The sequence below is a fragment of the Furipterus horrens genome, unplaced genomic scaffold (genome assembly GCF_987537825.1).
Source record: "Furipterus horrens unplaced genomic scaffold, mFurHor1.1.pri manual_scaffold_9, whole genome shotgun sequence".
NCBI lineage: Eukaryota > Metazoa > Chordata > Mammalia > Chiroptera > Furipteridae > Furipterus > Furipterus horrens.
Window position 1 is genome coordinate 54,298,944 of NW_028327179.1, and position 21,845 is coordinate 54,320,788.

Sequence of the window (21,845 nt, forward strand, 5' to 3'; positions counted from 1 at the left end):
TAAAAAATTAAAGAACAGTGTAATAATCACAATTTTTTCACAGACTAGTGGCTGGAAATTTAATAAAGTAGATATTCTTGTAAACAACATGAACATAAAGAGAAATAGAACAGTTCAAAAATAGTAACTGAACATATAAAATATACATGGTTTTTTAAATCACTTTAAGCATATGTAAATAATGTGGATGAGAAAAGGGGTTCTATGGGAAGTAGTATTTATCATAGAGTGAAATGATAATTCCTAACCGGACAGATTACAGTAGGTAGTGACCTTATAACTTTATTACCTTTCCTTTAAGCAAGTCCTGTCCATTGTTTCTGTGCATCTAGGTTAATGCACCTTTGAAATGCTCCCTTTTCAGAACCCTCAAAAGAGCACATAATCTTAACTACCCTGTAATCCCCTTCCCAAATTGCTTCCTGCCATCTTCATATAATCTTCCTTAAATTCCCTACATAATTTCAAATGTATAAAAGAAACTGTGAATTGTTACTCTTAGGAGCATTTTGTCTCAATCTGTTGAGATTTGGCTTCCATGTGCATCCTCTGGATGAAATAAATTAAAAAAAAAAAGTTTTAGTATGTTTATTGATTTTAGGGGGTGGCGGGAGAGAGAGAGAGAGAGAGAGAGAGAGAGAGAGAGAGAGAGAGAGAGAGAGAGAGAGAGAGAGAGAAACTTCGATGTGAGAGAGGAACATTGACTGGTTACGTCCAATAACACACCCTGACCAGGGATCAAACCTGCAACCTAGGTATGTGACCTGACCAGAAATCAAACCCCCAACCTTTTGGTTGTATGGCACAATGCTCCAACCAACTGAGCCACACTGGCAAGGGCTCAAATACATTTTAATAAAAATTCTCTACAGGTTTGAGCATTTCTTATGTTGACAATAACTATTCTAAATTCTCCATAAACAACTTTCTAATATACTGAGTCAAAACCATTTTACTCTGCTTAAGACTGCAGTAAACACTGGGTTAGGAACTATGATTCTTATGCTCAAGATAATATGATATGAATATGCTGTACACATATGGAATAGCTATGGATTAATATAAAAATGTTTATGGCTAGGTGTGATATGACTAAGATAGACTGCCACAAACTGAGAAAGGAAAATTACTCTGGGAGGAGTTGGGCAGGAGCTTGCCCTCAAAACCAAAGCAGGATTTGGATTTTATACAAGAAATACCATGCCTGTGCCATAGCTCAAGTACAGGGTATTTGTGAAAAGTAAATAGAAAGATAAAATGGGACAGGTAAGATGGTACAGACTACCAAAGATTCTGAAGTGCCAAGCAGAGTCCTGTAGACAGATGCTAATGATTCTATGTTTCAATGACAGGAGAGAAACAATGAAAACACCAACTGAAAACAATTGCATCTGCTAATGGTGCTCACAACGAATAAAGTAGGATAAGGTTGGAGGCCAACCCTGTCACAAGAGTAACAAGCCCTAGCTGATAAGAGACTTTAGGGAGTAGGAGTAGAGGAGGAAATAAAAAGCAAATACAGTAAAGGTTAGTGAAAATTTTGGTTTAAGGTTATTACCCCGAAAAATCTTCTTGATGCATGGTGATGATTATGGCCTCGATAGCATCTCCCACTGAAGTCAGTAAGGGCTGCACAGCATTTCCCATAAGAACATGGATCGTCTGAAAAGAAGAAAACAGGAAGAAGAGGCAAAATTAAGAAGACTAACACAAATCTGAGAAGCATTTTGGCTAAAAGTTTTCATATATGTCAAATTCCAACTACATACAGTTAAACTGTAATAACAGAAGCTTGCTCCTCTTCCTAACTGCTGTCAGAAATGATTTTTAAAGTTTATATTTGTTGATGGCACTAAAAAAATTTAACTCCCCACTCCTCTCATGTTTTCAAAAGTTTAATGGTCAAGAGCCCCTGGTAAAAAGAAAAAGAGAGGAGTAGTACCACTATGAAGTAAAGATTAAATGAACACATTTTTTTAAATTTCTGAATGAATTAAGACCAAAACTTATTTTTCAAAACTGGAACAACATCATATGCTTGTAACCAGAGTGAATATAATAAACATAACGGTGATTTTTATAGGGGAGAACAGTTAAACACTTCTAGAATTAGGTTTCTATTAAGAACTTTAGTGATTCTCAACAGGGAACAATATTGTTTCCTCATCTGAAAATGTCTGGAGACATTTTTTGATTGTTAGAACTGGGGTGTGTGAGGGTTTTGCTAGTTGAATCTAGTGGGTCAAGGATAAAGATGTTGTTGCTAGACTTCCTGCAGGACAGTCCCTACAGCAAAGAATTAAATGTCAGTAGTTAAGCTAAGACTGAGAAACTATTCTACAGTGAGCTATAATCATTGGTTAGGTTATGTAAGACTGTGGGTCTTAGTCAAGGGTTTTTAGTGTGAAAATATTGACTGGGTCTCAGTAAACACTCAAAATCTAAAACTTAAGTATATTATCCATCTTTCAATAATGGTTTACACAGAATGAAGATGGATGGCTTTGGCTCATACAAATGATTTCAACCGAAGAGAAAAGTTTCAATAGGACCCTTATTCATTAAATTCCTAAATGTCATCTCTAGCCCTGAGGAACTCACAATCTAGTATCAATAGACAAGTTATACTGATATCAGTGCACTATAGAGTGCTATGGATGAGAGAGACCTCCGATTTAGGCAGAGAGGATCTGAAAAACAAAAGGTGATGCTTGAACTGAATTTCAAAGGACAAATAGGTGAGAACCACTTCACACAGGGTGGGGCTAGGAGAGCTTATGTTAAAGGCGGAGGAGCCTGGGAAAGCTGATGCATTCGGGAAACTGCAAGCACTGAGTACAGATCCTGTGTGGTGCCTGCTTATGTGGAAGAGAGTCAGGCAGCAGATGTACTTTGTGTAGGCTGCTAAAGAGTTGGGAGTTTATTCTGAAGGGACTGGGAAACCAATGATGGGTTTTAAATAATGGAAAAATGTGGTTGAAGGTTTGAATTTGGGAACAATTCTATTGAATTTAGACTGGATAAGTCAGACTAAAGGCAAGAGTACACAGTAGTAGTGTAGATGCAAAATAGTGAGCACCTGAACCAATTCAGAAGCACTAGAAATAGAGATGAGGAAATAGGATGAAGACACTTTGAAAAGAGAATCAAATTTCCATTTGTTTTTTTCCACATTTTAAATTATTATAAGATTCCCTACTATTTTTTTTTTATTATTAGTATTTTGTTCTCTTTACTTCACTGAGGTTCTTGATTGATAATTATAGTCTGGGCCATCTCAGGATAGACATGTTACAGAACAGGGGCCTGGCTCTGAGCGGTTCTGCCTAAGGCCAGCTGTAGTACGTAATTTTTATGTAGGAAAGATTTCACAAAATGAGTCCAGGTGACTATGAGGGGGTGACAGTAAAACAAGGAAGGGTTTAGCACAGAAGAAGCAACAGGAGAGCCTAGACTGGGCTCCCTTAGCCCACTGGGAAGTCAGAGAAGAGGGGGCCTTGGGGACAGGTTCTGGGGATTAGCCTGGGACAAGCTGCCAGCTGGCCATTGCCTTGAAGTTTAGGAGAGGCACGCCTGTGGGGAAAGAAATGGGGGAAGAAGAAAGAAAAGGGAATGCAGGGGCGCTCCCCAGGAGAGCGAGAGCAGGCACTGGATCATTTGTCTTGAGGCTTTTATTTCTCTTGCAGGCAAGAATCTTAAGGAAGATCTCTGGGGAGGATTTCAGCAGAATATTCATCCCTTCTACAGGTGTGCCCTTTCAGGGTCATTGTCTTTACTGATTGGTCAGTGACAGGGCAGGGGGATCTGTAGTCATTGCAGTTGGGCCTGGAATGCCCTACGTGATTTTGCTGCTTTTCCAGGCCTGAAGCTGAAACACAACTGAGGCCTATATGTGATCTCTAGGGAGGAAAGGCCAGGGGAGAAGGTTACCCTGGGGGCAAGGTCCTTGAGTTCACAGTTTTGCCCCTGCCAGGCACTAGTGGCCTTCAACCCTGGTGATGATCTGTATCTGGTTGTAAATTACTCTGCCATTGTGTTCAGCTATCTGTCTCAGTTTCCTTATCCTACTTGCCAAGGAATTTTTCTAGCTTCTCATTAGTCTGTCTCAGACAGATGTTGATTGTCTTTTCCCTTGAGAATGATAGTATTTTCTAGCTTTTTGTATATGTCGTGATTTTTAATATATCCTGGATATTGTGAAGGTTATATTGTGTAGACTCAATATTTTAAAATATTATTCCTAAGAGTGTTGACATTTCTTTAGCAGTTAATTAGCTTGATTAGACTCAGTTTGTACACTGGCATACCAATAGTTGGGCCCATGCCTTTCATCTCAATTCAGTTCTTTAAGCCTTTCTTACAAAACCACTTGAATTTGCTCTGTACATGCATTTGACATTCAGTCAAATGAAGACTAGCAGTGAGTTGGAACAGAGAATCAGGTATTTCTCTCCCCAGGCTCTCTCCTTTCTGAGGTTTGCCTCTCATTTTCCAGCAGACCTTTCCCCTTGTTCCTTTGACCTGAAAGTCTGCAGGTTTTGTTTTGTTTTCTCAGTTTTAGCCTCCCAGCCTTGCCTCTACCATGACTATAGTCACTCTTAAAGCAAAGTCACAAAAAAATGGAAAACTCACTCTTCCTGTGGCTTGCTCTAGATTTCACACCCCTCTTAAACTACTTTCCTTTTTTTCCATCTCCAGAGCCCTCTAACAGATTTTTTGTTTGTTTTGTTTTTGCTATTTTTTCTATGCTTATTTGTAAGAGGATGTGTAGTTTAGACCAACCCTTCTTGAAATCTTCTTGTCAGTTTATGTCTACCATGCCCCAAGGGGAATTTACAACTTTAAGTGTTTATTTGGGGGAACAAGAGGTCTAAAAATCAATGGTATATCATCTTAAATTATTTTTTTTAAAGACAAAGAAAATCGAAAGTAATTAAAAGGAAATAAAAAAGGCAAAAGTAGAAATCAATGAAATAGGAACACAAATAATAGAGAAAATTGATAAAGCCAAAAGTTGGTTCTTTGAAAAGATCAATGAAATTGATAAACCCCTAGCTAAACTAAACAAGAAAAAAAAAAGAGAATACTAATCAGTATAAAAAATGAAAAAGAGGTTATCACTATAGGTCCTAAAGACATTAAAAGGACAATAAGAGAATATCATGTCCATTATTCTGATAATTAGATAACTTAGATGAATAAGTAAATACCTAGAAAGTCACGAAGTATCAAAGCTCATTCAATAACTAGATCACCTGAATAACTTTTTATCTATTAAACAAGTTAAATGTGTAGTTATATGTTTTCTATTGATACAAAGAAAACTACAGACCCAGATGGCTTTACTGGTGAATTCTACTAAGCATTTAAAGGAGAAAACAGTATAAATTCTACACAAATTCTTCCAGAAAACAGAAAGGGGGAAACATTTCCAAACCTAATTAACTTTATATGAAAACCAAACAAAGAATTAAAAGAAAAGAAAACTATATGCAAATATCCCTTATGATTATAGATACAAACATCTTTAACAAAAATTAGGGAAATCAAATCCAGGAACACATGAAAAGGGTAATACATCATGGCCAAGGTTAGTTTGATAATTGAAAATAAATTCCTGTTTTTTATTAACAGAATAAAGGAGTAAAACCATATGATCATTTCAATCAATACAGAAAAAGCTATTTGATGAAGCTTTTTATAATTTATAATAAAAAAAAGTTTCGCTAAACTAAAAATACAAGTGAGTTTGCTTAATCTGATAGAGGCCATCTAAAATAACCTATTGCTAACATTAGTGTTAAAATAGTAAATGCTGAGCATTTCCCCCCAGGTCAATGAGGCCCACGCTCACCAGCTCTAGTGAAGGTTATACTAGAGGTCACAGCCAGTAAAACAAGCTATGAAAAACCAGGCATAAAGGCCAGAAAGTAAGAAATAAAACTGTCTCTATTTGCACATAATATGATAGTTAACAGAAAACTTTATAGCTGGATGAAGTGTCCCACTCTGAGAAAATATAAAACAGGAAGAGAAGAGAGCATCTTGGGGATGCCTTCATTTCAAGGATGGTTAGAGGATTAACTACTATCGGAGGAAACTGAGAAAGGAGACTAAATAATATTTCAGAAGCTCATTACAAAGCAGGGAATTATGTCATACATTTTTAAAAGGTTTACCTAAAATAATTAAGATTACAAAAATATTGAAGCCTCAGCAATCTGGAATATTCACTCATACAGAACATCAAATCTTCACAATAAGGGAGAAATGAATAACTGTCATATATAAATTTAGCAATATAATCACTACTATACCTGATAATCACAGTAATAAATGGATCAGAATTACTGGGCCAAGGTGTTCAAATTGTACTTACAGCCAAGGTAGTTATAATGAAATGACTTGAAATGTATACTCAGTAATTATGCCATTCACAGCATACCAGATAATACTTATAACATGAGATGCTGAATTTCAAGCCTAAAGTAACACTTATTTTCAGATAAAAATCTCAACAAGATAGAGAAGAAAAGACTATTTATTATGTGTCTTCACCTATATTTTCAGTAAGGAAAAAGGATGTTTGGTACTTTCTCTTTCATTCTTGAGCTGTAGTCATTTATGCATCATAATGTTCTATCTCTAATTCAAAGTGATATAATCAGTTCCCTACCATTTTATGAAATGCATTTTTATGAAATAAGTCTTTTAAGTCAGAGGGTTTTGTTAGTTTTTTACTTAATATGTCATAATGATTTTTAAGATTTAACTAAAAAGCAAGGTCAAACTTTCATTAATAAGCAATTAAGTCTCTAAGTGACAGGGCCATTGCAGAATGGCCTTGAGGTAATTGCTAATCTCTTACCCAGTTCTCAAGGGCAAAATTGGTAATGCTTCAGCAAAGTGCAATACCCAGATACAGGAGACACTGGTTTTGGTAGGCAAACCTCAGAGTGAGGACTGTAGCCCTAGATCAGGGCAATTTTCCCTGCACTGACCTCAACTCCCTGCCCAATGTGCTTAATATTAGGAATAACCTTTGTTGTAGGTTATAATACAGACTCAGAGAATCCACCTTATACTGAATTATAGTTTCTGCCAGATTTCTATTTTTAGCTTTTCCAGGAGATTTTTTATCATCAGGCAAAATGTAGGCACACTTTATTTTTTCAATTGTTGCTTTTTAACAGTTGTCCCATTTTTTCCCCTGTTGCTCTCTCCTACCCTGCCCAGGCACTCTGTCTTAATTTATAGAATGAACTTTCTCAAACTATGAGTTGAGATCATTGGGAGCCAAAAAAGCTATTCAGTGAATCACTATCAGAATGTTTTAAAAAGTAATATATGAGTACAGAAAGTAGAGTGCAACACAAAGAACAAGAAAAAGTATTGCTTTGTGAAACCTTTGTTTTAATTATGGAAATGTGTATAGATGTATCGTTTACATATATGCAATTATATATGTGTGTATATGTTTATAAATGCATATGTATTATGTATGGGATGACAACATAAAATGTATTTATCTTGGGTAGTAATCAAAAAATGTTTTATTAGAATATAAGTAAAAACTGTGAAACTAAAGAAAAGAAAACTACATGTATTTTCTGTTTGAGAGCAAGAATATTAAGACCCTTTGGTTTGTCATACTGACCTGATTTTATAGTGTTTTTATGTTCATCGATAAATTGAACTATTCTTACTAAAAGCAATTACTTTATTATGGCAGCTTTAATAAAACTTCATCATTACAAGATAAGCGCACTGCACAAAAGAAAAGGATACAGAGAAAACATCCAACTACACTTTTCATTTGCTGGGGGAAAACAGACCGTCTCCTCTTACCCTCACATATGAACTTACGCGTCCTTAAGTTTTGGGGCCTGTTAAATCCCCATCCATGTCACTTATGGACAGTGTTTGACCTCAGAAGTTCCCTTTTCCTTTAGGGTTGGTGACATTGTCCTCTCCCAATTTTCTTCCTCCCTCTCGTTCTTTGTATCTTCTTTATTTTCTAAATATGAATGTTTCTCAATGAAGTTTATTGGTAGTCTCTCTATGTGTGTTTCTCTGTCTCTACCCAAGTTATCTAAATCCAATCTAATAGTTGACATTAATTATCTCTGTGCCAGTATATTATACCATTTTATAGATGCAAACTAAAGCAAGAGAAAACTTATTAACTTGTCTGAAGGTCATACAGCTAGTTAACAGTTCAAATAAGATGCATATAAAGGTAGTTTGGCTCCAGAGTCTTTGCTGCATGGCCTTACTTACCTATTTAGTAAACGAATGAATGAATGACAGTGGCAAGGTGTAGTAGACATGACTCTTGAGTCAGTGAGGTCTAAGTTTACCAGCTACTATGACTTTGAGCAAGTTATTATTTCTAAGTTCTGTAAAATGCGAATAAAGATACCCAAGGTCTGTATTTCAGTTGCTGTAATGTTTCAACAGATTGCATGTGACTGGCAAGTAACATGTGTTAAAGGATATCCACTACTATCATAAGAATAAATGATTTGCTCTTTTTTTAAATTTTATTTATTTATTTATTTTTAGAGAGAGGGGAAGGGAGAAAGGGAGAGAGGGAAAGAGGGAGAGAAACATCAGTGTGCAAGAGAAACATCAGTCAGTTGTCTCTCGCATGTCCCCAGCCAGGCACCTGGCCGGCAACCCAGGCATGTGCCTTGACTGGGAATCAAACCAGCAACTCCTCAGTTCACAGGCCAGCACTCAATCCATTGAGCCACAGCAGCCAGGGTTGATTTGCTTGTTTTTAAAGAGTTACTAATGTCAACTACATATAACTCTGAATCTCATACCAACATTATTTTTTATTAAACTTTCTTAGTAGTAGAAAGGGAGAATATTTAATTAATTTTTAAAAAGAGGGGGTTTACCCTGGTTTCCACACCTTATAGGCACACATTAGAGAGTTTCTCAACCTTAGCACTATTGACATTTGGACTCAAAAACTCTGTTGTGGGGAGCTGTCCTATGCAATGCAGGATGTTTAACAGCATTCCTGGCACTGGAGGCATCCCTTTCCCAGTGTGACAACCAAAATGTCTTCAAAAATTGTTAAATCAACCTGGTGAAGAACCACTGCTTTACTAAGAAAATACTTGACTGTACTACCTTAAGATACAGTGAATTTTCTTGCTTCTCTTGCTTATCGTACAATTACCATAAGTAAAACAATCTGTAGACCAACAGGGTCTACTTTTAAATTCTAGAAAATTATAAACACACATGTATCCTCCTGTTCAGGATAATTACCAACATGCAACTTTTGGTATATGTAAAAGATTTTGAATTATTTTAAAAATGTGATCTCTCCCACTCATCCAAACGAATAATTCTAAAACCCACTTTGATCTATAGACTCAGAGATTAAATTAAATTATTTTACCTTTAGGGCTGAAATTATAATTTGCTCAGCTGCTGATGGGAATGAGCTCTGACTGGAAACCACCTAAAACAAAGTTTTGATCCAGTTATACTTTTGCTTAAGCTATTTATTTTTATAAATACTAGTTTTGATCATAATACAATAAAGCTGTTTCCACAAGCCACATATAAAACAGTATCACTACTTTAGACTACCTCAAAACATTTTAAAAACTCATTAGTACTTACTAGTTAAAATAGGTTACAAATACTTTCCTATATAAAGCAAATACACACTTCAAATAATCAAAACATTAAGAATTCTAAGAGCTAGCTTTCCTCTATTTACTCTACATAGATTTTAATGGTGAAGTTTTAACTTGAAAAGGTCAGTCTAAAGCCACATTTACATATTTATTTTTTAAAAGTCACTTTTTTAGATTGGTTGTAATTTTCAACATCTTTAAAATACAAATGTCAAACATTTCCCTTTTTACTAATCAATACAAACATTATGAAAATACTGAAAGTATCAATAAAGACATTTAAATCAGGCTAAATAAATAAACCTTTCTTTGCATATGGTGCTTTAGAGAAGAAAACGGAATATATATCATTTATTCTTTTTATTTATTTTTGTTTGTTATTTACCTTTCTGAAAGTTACTTGATAATTTTAAAATATATTTTGCTTAGTTTGTGAAATACACATTTTTAGAAACCCCTACTTGACAAAAGGGCTTGTTAAAAGGTTTAGTAAGTGAATAATAGTCACATATTTATTCTACAATATCATCTAGTATATTAAAGCTCATGTTAGATATCAAGTTTTAAAGAGAATCATCTAACCTTTAGCATCATTCAGGCTTCTAAGTAGTTATCTCCCTACCTTCTAAATACTTTGAAGATGATTTGTAGAGAGTAAACACAAGTTACTCAAAAGTCAAAGAAGGGGTGCAAGTACTTTCCTAGTAATTATGAATACTGTTCATCTTAGACATAATACACTAAGGCAAATAAGTTAAAGTTCAGTCATTGTTTTAAACAGGCAAAAAGAATATATATATTGCAATAGTCATCGGTGATTATATTATTAAAAGTCACATATAACTCCTCTTTTTGGTACAAAAATTGAACCTTTTTGACATATTGGAGAGCTTAAGAGTCCTCACTCTGTAATTAGCTTTGCTATAATTTACTACCAACCCACATGATATCATATTGTGCTTTTTAATAAGACATGAAACACAGATGACTTACCCTTAAGTCATTTTCTAAATAAACCTGATTATAATAACCAAACTTGAGAATCTACAGCTCATGTGTTTTAAACTAAACGTATAGACAAAAAGTCACACAAACAATAAAGACCAGGGTCAAAGACTGTAAAAAGAATTAATTCCTCAGCTTATTTAAAAATCATGTTTTCAAGGTATTCTTTTGAAAAATTAAATAATTCATAAATCGTCTAACTTTGAGGCAAGAAGAAATAAAACCTTGTAATTAAGTCAAAAAATTTAAAATACAGATAAATGTTACCTTTGTTATTGACTGGTGCAACTTAAACAATGAATTCACTACTGCCACGTTTCTTCTCTGCCCTTCAGTAAGAGGCCCAATCACTTGACTTGCATCTCCTTGTGTGGAGAGCTGTAAGAGTCCAACACAAAAAGAAATTACCAAAATGATAGTCCATAAGTAACTGGGTGGGGGGATTAATGCCCCTCTGACAGAATGTTAATCAGAAATATGCAGGTCAAGCTCTGGACTTTAGGCACAGCAGGACAAGTTTACACAGGAGGAACATCCTTTATAAATACATCATAGTTGATAGACTCCTGGGCAGGTGTGACCCAAAAGCCCAGGATATATTGCTATTTTGATACAACAGCATAGTACTCCTAGGGAATACTTTCTGGCAATTGTCAAGGAAGAAGGGAGGGAGGAAGCAATAAAAATAAACCCACATCCTTTGTACATTTGGCTCCCATCATAATATTCCAATGAAATACGTGGTAAAAAAAGGGTATTGATCTTATTTTTTTACATTGATAGATTAAAATAATGTAGAAAGGAAGTTGCATAAGATTATATATACTGTGTATGGACAATCAGTAGAAGTGGTATTATGACTTTCTACTTCTGACCTTTAACTTACTTCTAAATGAATGAGTTTTAGGGAATAGAACATGGAATGTTTTATTGAGTTAATCTAAAACTAATGTAGTTCAATTTAAAGAAAATGATCCACATATAAACCATTCTCATATTGATCAGATTTTAATATATTCCTCTATCGTCGTTGGCAGCCGTCCGTCTCGAGAGATGATGGTGTAGCTTCTTAAGAGTCTATCTGCACCGCCGAGAATGGTTGTGCAGTTCGACTCAGGAGTGACACGGTATCTGTCTCCTCCCGTGTTGAATCGACATCTTGCGATGACGCTGGAGTGTCCTCTCCAGTGAAGCTGAAGCTACAGAGCCTGGGCAGGGTGATACGGAGGGTCTGCCGTTGCCCATGCAGCAGACCCCCCCTCTCTTCGCAGCTGAAGGGTCCAAGGGAAAGACGGAGTCAATACAGCTTGGCTTCAGGTGCGCCGCAGGAGTTGCCGGTGTTGACTATAACGTTGAACCGCCTTAGGGACTCCGGCTCTGGATTTTCTGTCGGGGTTTACTCCCTTAGCCTTTCCCCTGAAGAGGTATGCCGCAAGGCAGCGGAGGTTTTTTGGAGTCAGAGTTTTCCTTCTCTGATGTGCCCTGACTGGAAGATCAAACCAGCGACACTTAGCTCGCAGGCCGACGCTCAATCCACTGAGCCAAACCAGCCAGGGGAATTCCTCTATAATAATTATTATTTAAAGGTAAATTAAACCTGATTAAGACAAATAGAACATGGTGTAAGTAACTCTATGAATATGGATGCAGATCTAAAACATATGAAAAATTGGCCTTTTAGGAGAGTTCCTAATAGTGAGCCAAATAAAATGGGAGAAAAAGAAGTACTAATTTTTCTTTCATCTTTCCTTTTATAAATAGACATACACATATTTTCAAAATTAAACTCAATTCCTACTTTATCATTTCCTACTTGTGGTAATAAAATACAATTCAAAAAGCATTAAAAATTGTAATTAAAATAAAGGTAATAATCCCTTGTTGAAGTTACAGCTCATGATGATAGCTATTAAGTCAACATAAGGTTTTCTGACATCAGGTTAAATAACTAATTTATTTTGCCTTTTCTAATGGACATAGTCACCAACTTGTAATCAAGTTGTGTTCTAAACAATCATTCGTAAGTTAGTAGTCTGAAAAAAGCCATAGTTTCCTTACAAATTTTATGTTAAAAATCAATGATTAGATTCTCAGAAGAGCCCACAAAATCCAGTTTAACTTTTAAATGGTAAACTAATACTAATATAAGCATGGAACTCCAATGAAACAGCAGATGTTGTGGGCTCTGCTGTGGTGAAGGTGGGGAAAGGATCCTGAATGAGCCACTGTAGAGATTCCAGTGGCCATGGACAGTGGCATCAGCGGTTATGACAGACTTAAGGGTCAGGTGCTAAATATAATGACATTTAATGGGCATTTAGAAGTTATCAGTCGTAAAACATAAGAAAAACAAACAAAAAATATTATCAGTTCTAGATGTACAATTTTTAATAATTTGATCTCCCTTACTTTTGTTGAGATCTTCTCCAATTCTGAAGAACAACCAAAGAAATGGGAAAGGGAAAGAATTTTTTTTTTATTATCTTATTTCCATTTATTTTATGTATTCTGTGTTTAATGAAGAAAAAGGTTTGCTGCAAGAAAAGAGTGGAGATCACTTTATTACTGAGAACTGATCATATTTTTAGATTTTAAAAGGATAGAAAAGGCCCATTTCATAAACATTGAAATGTTATAATCAAAAAGACTGACAATAACAAATATTGGCCAGGATGTGAAGGAACTGAAACCCTCATAACTTGCTGGTAGGAATATAAAATGGAGTAACTGCCTTGAAAAACAGTCTGGCCATTCCTCAAAAATAAACAGTGACATAACCCAGCAATTCAATAGCTAGCTATATACATTCAAGATAAATAATAACACATGTTCACACAAAAACCTATTCATAAATGTTCACAGCAGCATTATCCATAACATAATAACCAAAAATATTTTAAAAATCCACGTCAACCAATTAATGAATGGATACATAAAATGTAGTATATCCATACAATGAGCACAACCCAACAATAAATAAATAAATAGGTAATAAAATAAAAAAAGAGATGAAGTTCTGATAAATGCTATAACATAAATGAACCTTGAAAACATTCTAAAAAGAAGCCAGTCACGACTTCCGGTCAAGATGGAGGCTTAGACGGACACGCTAGGTCTCCCTCTACAACTACAGTGGAATACAACTACTTCAAAACAAAGGATAACTAGAAATTCCAGAAAATAAAGCTACACGGAAGCCCAACATATGAAGTTATAAACCAGCGGTGCCATTTGGGCAGGTAAGAGTTAAAGAAGGCAAAGCTGTTTGCGGAGCGGCGGGGCGGGGCGGCGAAAAATCCTGGAGGCAATCAAGCCCCTGGCGTGCGCGACTCCAATCAAGCCCCTGGCGTGCCCGACTCCGGCGCTGGGGAGCAGCCGCAGCATCGCCTTGAACAGTGAGGCCCAGGGGGGCGGGAGGACGGATCCCGGTCTCCTAGCTGAATAACTGTGTGAATCCATCTTGGACCCCCGCCCCCACAGAAAGCACCACAGGGCTGCGAAATAGGTCGCGGACAGGCAGGCGACTCCGATCAAGCCCCTGGCGTGCCCGACTCCGGCGCTGGGGAGCAGCCGCAGCATCGCCTTGAACAGTGAGGCCCAGGGGGGCGGGAGGACGGATCCCGGTCTCCTAGCTGAATAACTGTGTGAATTCATCTTGGACCCCCGCCCCCACAGAAAGCACCACAGGGCTGCGAAATAGGTCGCGGACAGGCAGGCGCCGGCGGTCGCTGATTTGTGACGCGTACGCAGGCACTGCCCCCTGCCCCCGACAGCCGGCCCAGGAAAACAAAACGCATCTGTCAAAATGTGGCAGACAAATATAGAGATCCCGGTGACACAACTCACCAGACAGCAGATAGAGAACCTGACAGATGAACAGATAAGAAACCTGTCAGAGGCTCAGTTCTGGGCCATTGTTATCAGGTGGCTTACAGAATTCACAAAAGAGCAGGAAAAAGATATGAAAGAAGCGAAAAACTTTCATAACGAAAGGAACAAAACCACATACGAGACAGATGGTGAGGAATCCAGAGTCCATTTCAACAAACTGGAATATGGAGAAGGAACAAGCAGTCAACCAATGCAGCGAGAGGAAATGGCAAGCAACAATGAGAGGATCAGAAACCTCTGGGACAGCTATAAAAGGCCCAACATAAGAATCATTGGTTTGCCAGAGAATGAGGAAGATGAACTAGAACTTGAAAAATTGAGTGAAAATATAATAAAGGAGAACTTCCCAGACTTGGGGAAGGGAATAGACTTGCAGGTCCAGGAAGCAAGGAGAGTTCCCAAGAGACTGGACCCAGGGAGAACCACTCCAAGACACATTATAATCAAAATGTCAAAAATTAAAGATAAAGAGAGAATCTTAAAAGCAGCAAGAGAGAAGAAAAGAATTATGTACAAAGGGGTCCCAATTAGACTATCAGCTGACTTCTCAAGGGAAACCCTACAGACAAGAAGGGACTGGCAAGAAATATTCCAAGTAATGAAAATCCAAAACCTACAACCACGAATACTCTATCCAGCGAAATTGTCATTCAGAATAGAAGGACAGAGAAAGTGTTTCCAGGACAAAATAAAACTGAAAGAGTTCATTAGATCCAAACCACTGTTATATGAGAAGTTAAAGGGACTGGTTTAAAAAACAGAAGCTAGGGAGATGAAACAAAGGCAAACGAAACAGGCAACGAGAGTGGAAAAGGAACTGTGGGTAAGGGAAACATAGTGGGGGGAGGCCAACAGTGAGGGGGAGTGGGGAGAGGGAGGGAGATAATATAGGAATTGGGGATCATGGTAGGAGGGAATGGAATAGACGGAGAGAGGTTGGGAGGAACTGTATGCACAACTAATGGACATAATCTAAAAGGGGGGGACAACTGGAGGGAGGGGGCCACCGGGTGGAGGGGAGCAGAGGGAAGGGAAAGTGGCACAAATGTAATATTTTAATCAATAAAACACATTAAATCTGGAAAAAAAAAAAAAAAAAAAAAGAAGCCAGTCACAAAAAGGCCATGTATTAAATGATTACATTTATATGAAAATTCAGAATAAGCAAATTCAAAGAGACAAAAAGTAGATAAGTGAATGGGGGGTAGAAGAGGGATAAATTGGGGACTGACTGCTAATGTTTTACAACTGATAACTTTTAAATGCCCATTAAAGGTCATTATATTTAGCATCTGACCCTTAAGTCTGTCATAACCACTGATGCCACTGTCCATGGCCACTGGAATCTCTACAGTGGCTCATTCAGGATCCTTTCCCCACCTTCACCACAGCAGAGCCCACAACATCTGCTGTTTCATTGGAGCTCCGTGCTGTGGTGATGAAATGTTACAAGTTTGATTATGAATATACTAAAACCACTCAATTGTACATTTTAAATGGGTGAATTATATTTTAACAAAGATGTGTTTTAAAATGTATAGGAAGAAGAATCCCCAGACTTCAAGGTCACTAGTGGAAGCCCTGAAAGCTTCATGAAAACTGAAGTTAAGATGGCTAAGTTACATAGCCCTACCAAGTTATATGGAGAAAATAGTATAGAAGAAAAATATTGATATTATAAAAGAACTGAACATGAAATACTACTATGCCAAATACAAGGAATAAAATGTAAATATCGAAGTAAAAATATAACAGTAGATGATTAGAAATGTAAGATAATCTGCTTATTCTGGTTTTATTGCACATAATATAATTAGTCCAACATCTTAGGTAAGTGGATCACTCTGTGTCTCTCTCCAATACCACTCCTGTCATAGTCTTTTGGGGGAAATAATTTCAAACTTACAAAAGGTTACAAAAATAAAAACACTGCAAGGAACACCCATATAGACTTTACCCAGATTTACCTATTAACATTTTATCCCATTTGCCTTATTATTTGTATTCTCTCTCCCTCCCTCCTAGCCCCTTCTCACACACTTACAATATATGCATATCTTTTTCTGAATCCTATGATTCATATATACATTATGGCCCTTTGCCACTAAATATTTCAGTATATATTTCCTAAAAATAAGGACAGTATCTTACAAAATCTCTGTTATCAACTTCATAGGTTTACACTAGTATAATACTTTTATCTGGAATCTGCCATGTCTCTAAGGAGTTCTGGTTCCTTTTGGTGGAAAGAGGTATTACAGACCAAGATCTGGGAATTAGGTGTACGGTTTTTATGCAGATGATCCTTCCAATATCATGGGCTCTTAGTTCCTTGTCCTTGTCTCCAAGTGAAAAGAACTGCACAGTGAACACCCATTTGTTTGTCAGCATCTCTTAACCTAGAGATAACCTATATTTCATACCTTACATTCTACGATCTATCCTTCATTTTATATTTCTGATTCAAAATAATTTGCAGATATCAGTATATTTCACCTTAAAACACTTAAGCATGCATATAATTAACTAGAATTCAATATTAACTTACAGTGTTTTTCCTTCTAATATAAAATTTAGGTGTGATGAAATGCAGACAGGACTTGTAAAAGTCAATGAGACATGGTATATGGTTTTACTTGTGTAGCTAACCACATCATTCCAGAAGTTTCCCTCATTCCACTTCCCAGTCAAACCCCACTGTTCTGATTTGATTAGCCTGGCACTAAAATGGGCTATATTCAGAGAATAATGGAAAATATTTTAACAAGTTCCAAAGACAATGTTTCACAGATTATTCAGTCTTTACCAGTCCCTGTTGCCACTGTGCTGTTCTTCTTGAGAAAAATAATTTACTTTTGCTCATACATATTGTTTTAAAAAACACTAAATGTAATGTATAATTCATTTTTTCTAACATTTAATTATGAACACTTGAAAGACGTGTACAGTGAATACCCATATACTCACCACCTGAAGATTTTATACTTTTGTGTTATCCATACCTCTCTCCATTTTATATTTTTCCATGCATCTCAAAATAACCTGTAGAATCAGTATATTTATTAACATTGATTTAACCCCACTGATTAGTTTTGCCTTTCTATATCTTCACATAAATTTCTGTGTGTGTATGTGAATGTAAAGCTCCTTGCATTCAGTATAAATGCTTGTGGTTTTCACCCATGTTTGTTCCCTTTTATTGCTGTGTGGTATTTCATTGTATGAATTTAACAGTTTGCTTTATTAATTTTCCTGTTGTTCCAAGAATGTCTGCAATAAAATGAATAACAGACTTAGGAATATAAACAGACTTGTCTCTACAACTTAACTCACTGAGAAATTTGTGGTTTCAATTTCTTCATCAATAATATGGAACTAATAAAACAGTTGATGCAAAAGTATGCTTTGTAAACTGTAAAATGCCTTAGCAATGGAAGGTATTTTCATTTTTATCTCTAGACAATTCTATTTCTTGTTCTTATTTTTTTTCCTAAAATCAATATGTAGTTGCCTCTCATATGCCCCCATCTGGAGACCCAGCCCGCAACCCAGGCATGTGCCCCAACCCGAAATCAAATCAATGGACTCCTGGCTCGCAGGCCAGTACTCAATACAATGAGCCACACCAGCCAGAACTTGTTCTCATTTTATTCTCATTTTTTCTTTGGTTGTTCCTTCTCCCTAAAACCCACCCCTCCAAGCTTTAGCCTGTCTCAGTACTGGCTAGGGACTAAAGGCATTAGAATTGAGGAATCAAAATCAAAAGCCATCGAAGCTGCCTGGTGTTACAGAGTGAATTTTGACTCCTTTTGGATTGTGGTAACAGAGCATCTTACACAGAGTAGGCACTCCTAACTATTTCAGAAACTTCCATCCATCCTGAGTTATTTTAACTTTCATTGTTTCAGGTTATTTCCTTTATTTGAACTCCTTATAGCTAACTTTTCACTAATTCATGTAATATATTCAGCAAGGTGTCTTTTGTTTTTAAACTTAAAAACATTTTATTCTTTACAGTTTACATTCAATATTATTTTGTATTAGTTTCAGGTGTACGGCATAGTGATTAATCATATATATACTTTATAACGTGTTCCCCCTGATAGTTCCAATACCCACTTGGCACCATACAGTTATTACAATATTATTAACTACATTTCAGAGAAGGAAAACTCTGACTCCAAAAAACCTCCGCTGCCTTGCGGCATACCTCTTCAGGGGAAAGGCTAAGGGAGTAAACCCCGACAGAAAATCTGGAGCCGGAGTCCCTAAGGCGGTTTGACGTTGTAGTCAACACCGGCAACTCCTGCGGCGCACCTGAAGCCAAGTTGTATTGACTCCGTCTTTCCCTTGGACCCTTCAGCTGCGAAGAGAGGAGGGGTCTGCTGCATGGGCAACAGCAGACCCTCCATATCACCCTGCCCAGGCTCTGTAGCTTCAGCGTCATCGCAAGATGTCGATTCAACACGGGAGGAGACAGATACCATGTCACTCCCGAGTCGGACTGCACAGCCATTCTCGGCGGTGCAGATGGACTCTTAAGAAGCTACACCATCGTCTCTCGAGATGGACGGCTGCCGATGATGATGATGATGATTAACTACATTTCCTGCGCTGTACCGAATATCCCCATGACTATTTTCAGCAAGGCATCTTAAAATAGAAGATGCTCATTACCTCTCTGTTGAATGACTGAAGGGCCAGAGTAATGATATCTCATTGTTGCATTTTTAAAGTTCTCTTTATTTGAGATGAATAAAATTGTATGGAGGTGCAAAAACACAGATTTGGATGTAAAGCTTTAGGACTTGGGGGACTAGAAAGGAAGGAGCAATAAGATTCAACATTCTAAACTATGAGAAATGTACACTAGTATAGTCTGAAAAGATGTCATAAACCAAAACAGTTGCATCCGAGTTTCAAAAATCACACACAGACACACAGAGTGAGAGAGGGAAATCAAAGCTTAAACAAATCCTTAATAATTAAAATGGTTCCTATATGTGAATGACATGATGTATTAATCTTTTTTAACTGCCTAAAAGTATTTTTCAGAAATTCTGTACGTTTGCTCATTAGGAACCTCATGTAAATGCATGAGAAACAATTGAGACTGAATTCCTGAAACAATGATAAGCTATATAGTGAACATGAGGGTTGTTTTTATACAGTTGTTAATTTGCAGAGGAAATGATCAAGATTTCCCTAACATTACAGCGAAGGGCTAGAAGTAAAAAGAAATAAAACTGACAATTCAACAGATGAATTGGGTGTCAGCTTTAAATTTCTCGTAGAAAATCTACTAAAAATTACTTTGGGGAAATTACAAAGTTGGTGATTCAGAAGAATGTCTAAAAAGAACAGAAACTATGTTATGGATTAGTTATGAATTATAGAAGGCTAAGTAACGTTCCAGATACTATGGAAGTACCACTAGTGCTCTACTAATCTATAATTTCCTTTACTGCTAAGGAAATGCCAAGACTACAGGACAACTACATTTTACATGGATTTATTCATAATTCTTCTAAATATTTCTCTGCAAGCAGTAACAGGATGGGTCATACCAGATAGCTGGGGAGTGGGAGAGACCCCAATCCAAGAGAACCCAGATCCTGCACAGAGGCTGCCCTCCCCCAGAGAAGGAAAGAAGGGCTAGGAGAAACCCCCAGAGTAGCTGCAGCAGGAGGAGGCTGCCCAAGGCAACTGTAAACAAACTAACATGCATTGCCCCGGCAACTGTCCACAGGGTGATCCAGCAGGGAAAGGGCAGCAGGAGGAGGCTGCTGCTCCAGGCAACAGTAAACAGTCAGCACGCCTGGCCCTAGTGTAGTGACCCAGCCAGAGGGACCTTGTACTAAGGCTGTACCGGGCTGAAGAAGTCAAAATACATGTGCACGGTGGAGGTTAGAAAGCTTCAGCAGGGGCCAGGTGCCCAGCCCCAGGCTGAGATGCTTGTGCATCTATGAGGGCTGGGAAACTTCTGCCTCCTTTGCAAAGTGGCCGCTCCAAGCGGGGCAAAGATAACTCTGATAAACATGGCCAACACTGTTTCACATTGGTAAAAAAAGCTAGGTACTCCCACAGCTGGCGATATTTTGGGAGGGGATTTTAAGGCAGAACATGCACAGAAGCCTTGCTCTCTTCCTTGCCTCCTGCAGATGCCCACCCACTTGGGGCTTAGGCCTCACATGGTTGGAAGCCAGCATGCAGATAGAGTCCCGTGCTGGGAGGTGCCTTGATGGGTGCCAGCCCTTGCGATGTTATGCAACACACCACACAGTTCCTGGACTGCTTCTGTTACTGAGCAAAGCAGGGCTCCTTCATGTGGCATGATGTAAGAAAAACAATTAGTGTTGAGAAAAGCAGGTCTTTATTTACAACATTCTAACTTTGGGGGTGCTGGAAGCATTTCAGCTTGAAGCTCTGTTCTCCCCTGAGACCCAGCACTTCCCTTGCCGCCCCAAAAGGGTATAAACCAAACCAAGCCCAGTAGTTCCCCATTCCTTATCTGTTAGCTCTTTCCTTCAGGATCTGGGGTACGTTGCCATCAGTTTCCATACAACAGTTAAGAAAAGCATGTGCCATGTTACACTGAATTATGGTGAAGTTCAGAAAAGGCACACATCCTAAGAGTGTCCTCTCGGCATGTCCTGAGTTCCAAGAGTCCAGATACAGTCCAGGTCCGCAAGGCAGAGTCCTTGGTGGTTTTGAAGTCAGCTGGAGCTGGCACGATCAAAGCAGCAGTGTAACAGAGTGGGATGGGGTGGGGGAGGTGTCCCCAAAGTCCCCACAGTTCAGAGGTTTTGGGGATGGGGAAGGGAGATAGTACAGCTTTTAAGGTACTTTGCATAACTATGGCAATTTGGTAACTAGATAAAGCTGTGCTGCAGCCCAGCGCAAAAGGGCAGATAATAGGTTTAAGATACTTTTCATAACAATGAAGTGTGGTGCCCCTGGTCAGCATTTAAACTAAGGACAGGCAGACATAAAGAAGACAGAAGCCACAAGGTCTGAAAGGGGTGCAGACAGGAGTTGGCTAGGAGGTCTGGTGTGTAGGAAGCGCACCATGATGTAGCAGCTAGGCAGCTTTGTAGAAGAGCTGGTCTGCCATGGGAGGAGGCCATGAAGGCATGGTGAGTGTAGAAGAGAAGAGGAGGCGTAGCCATGAGGAGGGAGCCGTGAGATTAAAGGGGATTCAGCCATGCTGCCTGTAGTGAAGTAGCAGCCATGCAGTTTATAGTGAAGCTGGTCCATGATAAGGAAGAAGCAGGTATACAGTGGTAG

At 37.9% G+C, this 21,845-nt stretch overlaps 1 protein-coding gene across 2 annotated transcripts in view; it reads right to left on the bottom strand.

Moving 5' to 3' along the window:
* Nucleotides 1-21,845, bottom strand: part of COG5 (component of oligomeric golgi complex 5) — a 393,705-nt gene that overhangs the window by 40,583 nt on the left and 331,277 nt on the right. For both annotated transcript variants that reach the window (XM_090287339.1, XM_090287341.1), the window contains exons 15-17: nucleotides 10,935-11,045; nucleotides 9,419-9,481; nucleotides 1,559-1,662 (exon numbers count right to left, since the gene is read on the bottom strand). In XM_090287339.1, coding sequence (XP_090143465.1) covers nucleotides 1,559-1,662; nucleotides 9,419-9,481; nucleotides 10,935-11,045 — 278 coding nt within the window. The remainder of the gene's footprint in view (nucleotides 1-1,558; nucleotides 1,663-9,418; nucleotides 9,482-10,934; nucleotides 11,046-21,845) is intronic.